Source organism: Oratosquilla oratoria, chromosome 23 (genome assembly GCF_046742065.1).
Source record: "Oratosquilla oratoria isolate Oo_2021 chromosome 23, ASM4674206v1, whole genome shotgun sequence".
Classification (NCBI taxonomy): domain Eukaryota; kingdom Metazoa; phylum Arthropoda; class Malacostraca; order Stomatopoda; family Squillidae; genus Oratosquilla; species Oratosquilla oratoria.
In genome coordinates this window covers 27,168,120-27,178,119 of record NC_134799.1, presented here as the reverse complement: position 1 = coordinate 27,178,119, position 10,000 = coordinate 27,168,120, and the positions used below count along the sequence as shown (strand labels likewise).

Genomic DNA, 10,000 nt, shown 5'->3' with positions numbered 1-10,000 from the left:
CATTTGTCAATAACTTAAATTTAAGTCAAGGAATATACAAACTTGATCGTTTTATTGTTAAAAAAGTGATGTACATATACAGATACACACATACACACACACACACACACACACACACACACACAAACACACACACACACACACACACACACACATACACACACACATACACACACACAGACACACACACACACACATACACACACACACACACACACACACACACACACACACACACACACACACACACACACACACACACACACACACACACACACACACACACACACACACACACACAAGATAATGCAAAAGACACAATCATTCAAGTGATTAACGAAAAAGCAAATTGGGTCAGGGACACAGTAGATAGGAAGAAATGTATTGTGGTTTATGGGCTTAAAGAAAAACAAGGATTGGCGAGGTACATGAGAGAAAAAGAAGAAAAAGAGACAGCAGTAGAAATCCTTAATGAAATTCAGGGGGGAGATAGTGATTCAGGCACAGACTTAGAAGAGACTTACAGAATTGGTCGCTATACTAAGGATAGGAATCGACCTCTAAAGATAAAACTAAGGTCACAAGTGGTAGTAGAAGACATATTTGAAAAAGTAGGTAACTTGGCAAAGAGTGAAAAATACAATAAGATATGGATAAAAAGAGAAATGAGTACTGAGGAATTAGAAAAAGAAAGGGCGCTAAGAGAAGAAGCAAAGGAAAAAAACTTGAAAAGATCAGAGACAGAATGCAAAGAATTCCAGTGGAGAGTAATAGACTTGAGATTAAGACAATGGCTCTTCAAAACGAACAAAACAAGGGAAGAAGAAACCAGGGAGAAGGAAGAAAATTAAAAGTGGCCTATACCAACATTGACGGACTAATTTCGGGACTGAACGAACTCAATGATTATCTGTTAGAAGCAAAACCAGACATAATGGGAATTGTAGAGACTAAACTAAGAGGTGAAATACCATCCACTGTTATCGGACAAGGTTTATACAACTACTGGATAAAAAACAGGGACAAGAAACAGGGAGGGGGAATCATGTTCTTGGCCAAGAAAGACCTAAAGGTGACAAAAATTGCAGAGGGCAAAGGTAATGCTGAATTGATCATGATAAAAGTCGAAGGCAAGAATATGAAAAGTAGAAAGTTTGTGGTGACTTATGTGCCTCCAAAAACAAGCGCTTGGAAAGAAATTGAACATAAAAAAATGCTAGATGACACAAGAAAATCACTCAATGAGATATTAATGGGTAAGGGTAATCTGGTAGTTATGGGGGACTTCAATTGCAAAGAAATTTGTTGGGACAGCATGACAGTGCAAGGAGGAGATGACTCGTGGGGCAATGTACTGCTAGATATGACCATGGAGTACACAATGACCCAATGGGTCTGTAAGAGGCCGGTAGTGTACGAATGGAAATGAGCTAGGGTATTAGAATAATTCAGACTCGACGCCTGCTCGAGGGCAATGTTATGTCTAGGTGAGGGCGACGTTTGTCTATGTAAACACACCGACGGTGGTGACTGTTTTTATAATCGCTTATGAATCACAACATTGTAAGCGCAGGTTACCTTCGTTTGACTAATGCTGAGGTAAACAATTTTTGCTAGTGGCATTGAAATGGCTTTCCGGATTGGTGCAAGGTGCAGAAGGAGAAAAAAACTATTGGTGCAGGAATTCAAAGTCACGCCCATAAGGAGTGACATTTATTTGAGAAGTCACCGGGGATTGGTTTAGAAAAATTAGTGACGTCAGACGAAGGTAGCTCAGCGTAAGATACGGGATCTCTTCAGACGTTCTATAGAGAAGAGATAGGGAAGATATAGGGAGAAGATATAGAGAGGGTGTAGAGAGAGGATCAGGAGACGATGTAGAGACGAGAGAAAAGAGATCCCGAGTGTAAGCTGAAGGTGAAATTACAGTGAAAGAAGAAAGAAAATTCACCTCCCTTTTATTAACCCAAAGGACGAGAGGAATAGGCATGGGGCCTAGAAAATAGTGAGACTACAGGAAAAAGAAGGCATTGGGCCTACTACTTAAGAGGAACTTGAATATTAGTGAACCTCACGTAACGAGAGGCAAGGGGCCTCGAGACGAGTGATATTACAAGTCAAATTTAAGTGACAGTGGTGACTAGGGGAGGTGAAAGTGGTGCTCAGCGGTGGAACGAACGATCTGGGTGTTAAACACCTCCGAAGAGAAGTGGCGCCTGAAGTCTACGGGAACAAGACAACCAAAATCAAGAGTGTATTACGACTACGAGAGAAATCTACAACTTCAAGTAACTGCTACGTTGGGAACAAGCATTCTTCAAGATTCTTCAAGGAGATCATCATCTACAAGGCGGTCTTCAAGGCAGACTGTGTGATGGAGGAGGAACAACGTCGTTGAGGAATGACAAGACCGTAGAAGGACGTCAAACCAGACATTGACATCACGAAGCGACATCGCAAGCAGCCAGGCTAAAGCAAGGTATTAGTAAAGTATGAGTACCCCTCAGAATTCTAACGTGTTGAGACACGAAATTCACACATCAAATACAAATATTCCAAAATTCACAGGAGAGTCTAACACATATGGTGTAAACAAGTTCCTAAACCTCATTGACACTCTTATAGTTAGTAAAAATATAACAAACGAGAATCGTAAGATTGAGATTCTCAAGGAGAATATAGATCCAGAGCATGGAAGGGCGAGGTTTGTCATTAACTTCCAGCAAATGGAATCAATTAATCAATATGATGATTATAAGAAGGCATTTATCAAGCATTTCATGTCCAAATGTGATCAGGATCCTATTAGATCATTGGTAAAAATGATTAAGGAAGTTAGGACAAGTGAAACTGACACAGAGTACTTAGCTAGATTAGATAGATGGTCAAAAGACATGAATTCTATCTTGAAAGATTCAGACTGGATAGAAAGATCTAGTGAGAAGATGAAAATCTCACAGGTAATCAAATTGATTACATTTAGCTTATTGGCAAAGAATTCTGATGACTTAACAGCAGAAAGGCTGTACAAAGATTTAAAATCAAATATCTGTTTAGGAGAAGTAGATTATCTTCTTCAAGGATACAGTGAGACCAGAACAATAAACCCATATGTAATGCCTATAAATCAACAAAGCCAATATAGGAACTCTAGAGAGTTTAAGAAAACAGAAGTAGGACATAGGCGGCATGCTAGAAGTCCATCTAGGGATAGGGATACCAGAATCCTTTGTTTTAATTGTAATGCATGGGGACACAAGGCACAAGAATGTTTTTATGGGATTATTTGCAGAAATTGCAAATACGAAGGTCACAATGAGTATCAATGTAGGAACCCTCCATTCTGTATTTACCATAATAAAATCGGACACAGAACTCATGAGTGCCGAAATTTTCGGGTACCCCCAGGGCTAAGAGGAAAACCCCCAGACACAGAATAAACCATTTCAGACCTCCCCATATATATACCGATAGGCGGTATTGTGTTAAATATGGGAATGCAAGGGAGATGAAAGAAACTGACAAACTGATAATTACTGTTGGTAAAACTTCTGTAGGACCTCTCATTGCGGGTAAAGTGTTCAATAAGCCTATTCAAATTTTTATTGATACAGGGTCTGTAGTTAATGTAATTACTAGTAAAGTTTTAAACCAGTTGAACCCAGGAGTGAAAATGTTGGAACCAATCCGTTACACATTGCAAGGTGTAACTGGAAATCAGTTAAAAACATTAGGCAAGATTGAGCTAGAAGTTGCCTTATATACAAATGAACAATTGTACATCCCAGTGATAGTGGTAGAAGAGTCTGTTTTTCCAGGAGATTTATTGATAGGATTTGCAACTATGAGAAAAGAAAACATGGTAATTTGTCCTGCTGACTTAGGAATTTTAGTGAAGTCACAGTTAATCCCATTCTTAAATCAACCAGACTTAAGACCAGTGACAGGAATCAATGAATCCTTAGATAACATTTCTATCCTAGATAGCGAGGCCGAGCGGTCCAACCCTACAGAAAGTAAAACAATTTGTGAACCCAACTCAGAAGTTCAGGAAATCCCAGAGATTACTAAATTATTAACCACAGATGCCTTGAGAATTGCAGATTGCGGATTAACAAGGTCGACATTGTTACATCCCATGGCAATTAATAAGGTTGAAGTGTGTTTGAAAGGAATCAATGTAGACTCTGAAGTAATTACAGTCCCAGAATCAGTTAAACTTAAAGGATTGAAGTGGGACTCAGGGATTTATAAGACAAATAAGAACAGAGTAGAAGTATTAGTAATTAATACTATGAATAAAGAGATAGTTTTAAAGAAAGGTACACAAATAGGATGTATTCAGGTGTGTACTAAACCTATTAAGATTTTAAATGAGAATAGTGAGGAGATAGAATTACCAACTTCATCAATTTGTTCAGTACAAGAAGGCATAGACTTAAGAAATAGATATAAAGAATTATTACAATCAACTAATTGCCCTGAGTTGGATGAAGCTTTATTTGCTTTGCTTATGAAACATAAAAAAGCAATTGCTTTGCCGGGGGACGCCTTAGGCAAAACAACTGTTTTAAAACATCACATTAAGTTAAAACCAGGAACACAACCTATCTACATACCAGCCTACAGAGTTCCTCACTCTAGATTAGCTGTAGTAGATAAACTCATCACTGAAATGTTATCACAGGATATTATTGAACATAGTAAAAGTGAGTGGAATTTTCCGTTGATCCTAGTACCAAAGTCTGATGGGACTATGCGACCAGTTATTGATTACAGGGAACTGAATAAGCACACCATTCGTGACAGGTTACCATTACCCATTATCGGTGACATTTTGAGAAGTTTGGGAACTGAGAATAGATATTTTAGTACTATAGATATCAAATCAGCTTTTTGGCAAATAGAATTGCATGAAGATTCAAGAGAGTTCACAGCATTTTCTACTACAACAGGACATTATGAGTTCAAGAGAATGCCATTTGGGTTATGTAATAGTCCATTAACTTACATGAGATTAATGAATACTATTCTAGATGGATTGTTAGGAAACACTGCCAGTGTATTTCTAGATGACATTTTAATAGTTTCTCAGACTGCAGTGGAGCACTTTAAGAAATTAGATTTGATATTCTCAAGACTAGGAGAAGCTGGGTTAAAAGTAAAACTTGAAAAATGTAAGTTCTTGCAAGACAGTGTCATTTACTTAGGACATAAGATAGACAGACACGGACTAAGTACAGTAAATTCAAAGGTGGACGCTGTCAAGAATTTTCCAGTTCCGACCAATGTAGACAAGGTTAGGAGCTTTTTGGGATTAACAGGATATTATAGAAAATTCATTCAAAGTTATGCTGACATTGCTAATCCACTAAGTTCTTTGTTGAGAAAGGACTCAAAGTTCATATGGGGACCTGCGCAACAGCAAGCTTTTGACAAGTTGAAAGATAAACTCACAAGTTCACCTATTTTAATTTTCCCCGACTATGAAAAAGAATTTATTCTTTGTACTGATGCGTCTGACATAGGGTTAGGAGGCATACTAATGCAAGAGAGAAATGGAACTTTGAAACCCATAGCTTACACATCCAGACTTTGTAATAGTGCGGAGAGAAACTATTCTATAACTGAAAGAGAAACTTTAGCAGTAATTTATTCTTTAGAAAGTTTTAGGGATATGATACTAGGGTATCCCATCAGAGTTTGGACTGATCACACAGCTATTCAGAACTTATTTAAGCATAAGAATCTTAGAGGCAGACTTGCTAGATGGTTTGCGATACTTCAGTGCTATGATGTTCAATTTAATTATATTCCGGGTAGAAGGAATGTAGCAGATCCACTTTCTAGAAACATTAGTCAACCAATGACTGGGACAGGGTTGATTAATTTTGTTTGTAGTATAGAAGAATTAGTAACTTTAGATGAAGAAATGCTAATAAGAGAACAGGGAGATGATGAGACATGTGATTCAATAATCAAGCATTTGATGAACCCAAGAGGAGATCCTCCAAAGCTACCAAAGGGGTATAAGATAGAGGAATTTCATTTGATTAATGGAATTTTGTATAGGAAAACATTTGTAAATGGGAAAGATATTTCTAGAGGTCAAGTAAATCAGTTGGTTATACCACAAACTCTGGTAAATGAGATATTGAAGTTACTTCATGATAGTGATTGTAGTTCACATCCTGGAAAGGATAAAACTTATAGACAAGCACAACTTAAGTACTTTTGGTTAGGTATGAAGAAAACTATATATGATTATATAGAAAAATGTGTAAAATGTGTAAAGGTGAAGGGAAATACACCAAAACCTGCTCCTATACTCACCTATCCCATTCCACAGAAACCTTGGGAAAGAGTTCACATGGATACTTTGGAATTACCACTAACCGAGAACGGCTTTAAATACCTATTTGTTGCTATTGATTATTTTTCAAGATTTTGTATATTACAACCCATAATCAATAAGAAAGCTGAAACTATTGCTTCCGTAATCTATGATCAGATAATCTGTAATTTTACTACACCTAACATCCTAGTTTCAGATAATGGGACAGAATTTAATAACAAAATCTTGGAAAATCTATGTAATGTGTTCCACATCAAGAAAGTTAATATACTCGTTAACCATCCCCAAAGTAATGGAGTAGTAGAAAGGTTAAACAAAAAGATAATTATATGTCTTAGAACACTAATAAGTCCTCATAGTGTAACTTGGGATACTTGGATTCCTTGTGTTAAGTGTACTCTGAACAATCAAATTAATGTAGCAACTGGGGATACACCTCATTTTATAATTTTTGGGGAGGACAAAACTCTGCCATATGAAATGTTGACTGCAGAGCAAAAACCCATATATAATATGGATGATTATATATCCAATAGGATAAATACTCTTCAAAGTATTCACCAAAGAGTTAGGAAACATATGCAGGTGTATTCACAAGAGATGAGGGAACAACAAAACAAAATAGCTCGTAAACTAGAATTGAAAATTGGGGAATTAGTAATGGTCAAAGCAACCTCACCCAATAATAAACTTTCACTAAGGTACACTGGTCCATATAGGGTAATTGATTCTGCAGGTGGAAACAAGTTTAAACTTAAACATTTAGAATCAAGAGAAGAATTGATAGGACATTTAGATGACATAAGGAAAATTAGCTTGCAGATCTATGAAGATGATTATAGTAATACTTTGTGCATAAATATTGATAACCCTGGGGAATATGGAGAATATTATAATGATATTTTTCAAGAGTTGAACATTAATCTTGATGTATTTTACAGATAGTATTGACCATTTATATGTAATTGGGATGGGAGACCTAAACAACTGGAACTTGGTGTCAAGCAGATACATGGAAACCTAAAGCCTAGGATCTGCTGTGGTCAGACTTGGAACCTTAAGGACTTAAGGACCTCTCATCTGAGTACACACATGAGTATTGTGACCATTTTTAAAGTAATGAGACTATCTTTGAAAATGAAGTGTGTTGAAAAAAAAAAATGAATATTGAACAAGAAGAGACACTCGAACTCTAGATTAGTGTGTTTGGTAAATTAATTGCTATCATCACAATTTAAAGCTAGTGCTCATAGTGAATTTTATAATCAATTACATCCTTACTGTAGACAATCTAAGAGAAAGCATGATCTCTTTTGTGTTCCGAGAGGCTTCGCATGAACTCTCTGGTTAGGAATATGTCTGTTATGAACAATTGTCATTACCAACGAATTTTGGTAGACCAGATCCCTCATTGTAACATACAAGGATCTCATTACCTGTTTTTCCCTAACAAGACAAAGGTATCAATAAATTGTCCCGGGTTGAGTCCTAAATTGGATTTGGTTGAAGGTCTTGTCTCTATTCAAGATAACTGCTAATTGCATGCAGACACTATTTCCACCATTTCTAATACCCTTAATACAATGCATTTAACCGAGGACACCTACATTTCAACCTTCAACTTCACATTGCCTGAAAACTCCCCTCCCTTGAAAATTAAGAGAAGACCATTGTCAAGATCTCCCTCAAATGATTTACCTATGCTACCACTCCTTATCATACCCTTACTTTCAGTGTTAGTGGCAGCACTGATTGCCTTTGTTGTATTCCGGAGATTGGCTCTGTCAAAGCAAATCAACCATGTAACCGCTTAATTCAATACCTTATATATATATTGAGATGCATGTTATTCACATTTATAGGTATTATGTTTATGTATTATTCCCAATTTATTGCATGAATGATGTATTTTTGAGGGTAGATTAACAATTACGCAAGGGTAGATTAGCTTATTCTAGAAATATATTAGCAAGCCCTGTAAGAGGGAAATAAGAATTGGTCGGGACGACCAAGGGTAGCTGCCGAGCCCTGTAAGAGGCCGGTAGTGTACGAATGGAAATGAGCTAGGGTATTAGAATAATTCAGACTCGACGCCTGCTCGAGGGCAATGTTATGTCTAGGTGAGGGCGACGTTTGTCTATGTAAACACACCGACGGTGGTGACTGTTTTTATAATCGCTTATGAATCACAACATTGTAAGCGCAGGTTACCTTCGTTTGACTAATGCTGAGGTAAACAATTTTTGCTAGTGGCATTGAAATGGCTTTCCGGATTGGTGCAAGGTGCAGAAGGAGAAAAAAACTATTGGTGCAGGAATTCAAAGTCACGCCCATAAGGAGTGACATTTATTTGAGAAGTCACCGGGGATTGGTTTAGAAAAATTAGTGACGTCAGACGAAGGTAGCTCAGCGTAAGATACGGGATCTCTTCAGACGTTCTATAGAGAAGAGATAGGGAAGATATAGGGAGAAGATATAGAGAGGGTGTAGAGAGAGGATCAGGAGACGATGTAGAGACGAGAGAAAAGAGATCCCGAGTGTAAGCTGAAGGTGAAATTACAGTGAAAGAAGAAAGAAAATTCACCTCCCTTTTATTAACCCAAAGGACGAGAGGAATAGGCATGGGGCCTAGAAAATAGTGAGACTACAGGAAAAAGAAGGCATTGGGCCTACTACTTAAGAGGAACTTGAATATTAGTGAACCTCACGTAACGAGAGGCAAGGGGCCTCGAGACGAGTGATATTACAAGTCAAATTTAAGTGACAGTGGTGACTAGGGGAGGTGAAAGGTCCATGAAAACACAAGGTACAGAAATAATGAAGAGCCATCGAAACTAGATCTAATATTTACAACAGAGCCTGAAATAGTGCATAAAGTCCAGTATGAGACACCAATTGGAAAGAGTGACCATGTACTCATCGAAACTATACTAAAGGAAGAAATAGACATAGAGAGGAACGAAAAACATAGGAAAGGAAGACTGAGGTACAACAAAACAGACTTTACAAAACTAAAGACATTCTTCCGGAATGCAAACTGGGAAATATTTTACAGGGAAGAAACAGCAGTGGAAGAGAAATGGAATATATTGATGGAAAACTACAATGAAGGGGTAAACAGGCATGTACCAAGACAAAAGCGAGAGAGAGAGTACATCAAATGTTGGTTCAACAAAAGATGCAGTGAGGCAAAAGACAGAAGGGACAAAGCTTGGAAAAAGTGGAGAAAAGACAAAAAACAAAGCAAATGGCAAATTTATGTTAACTATAGAAATGAGTATGTTAATGTGAGAAGAGAGGAGAAAAGGAACCATGAGAAGGATATTATAGACAAATGCAAAGAGCAACCCAAACTATTCTATCGGTATGTGAATGGTAAACTTAAAAACAAACAGGAATTGGTGAAACTATGCCAAGGAAACATAGAATACACAGAAGATTTAGAGATGGCCGAAGTCATGAACAATCACTTTAAATCTGTTTTCACCAGAGAGAAAATACCGAATTGTGACATAGACAAAAACAAGAAATCTCCCCTCATGAATGAGTTTACAGCATCACTAAAGGAAATATCAGAACATTTATCAAGGCTGGATGTCAGAAAATCACATGGCCCGGACGGTATTGCAAATTGGATTCTAAAGG

The 10,000-nt window shown here is 37.4% G+C and overlaps 1 protein-coding gene across 1 annotated transcript in view; it reads left to right on the top strand.

Moving 5' to 3' along the window:
• The first annotated feature begins 414 nt into the window (after positions 1-414).
• Positions 415-10,000, top strand: part of LOC143037755 (uncharacterized) — an 11,880-nt gene continuing 2,294 nt past the window's right edge. The window contains exons 1-2 of the mRNA XM_076206307.1: positions 415-1,393; positions 9,145-10,000. The exon at positions 9,145-10,000 is cut by the window's right edge and continues 719 nt beyond it. Coding sequence (XP_076062422.1) covers positions 746-1,393; positions 9,145-10,000 — 1,504 coding nt within the window. The 5' untranslated portion in view covers positions 415-745. The remainder of the gene's footprint in view (positions 1,394-9,144) is intronic.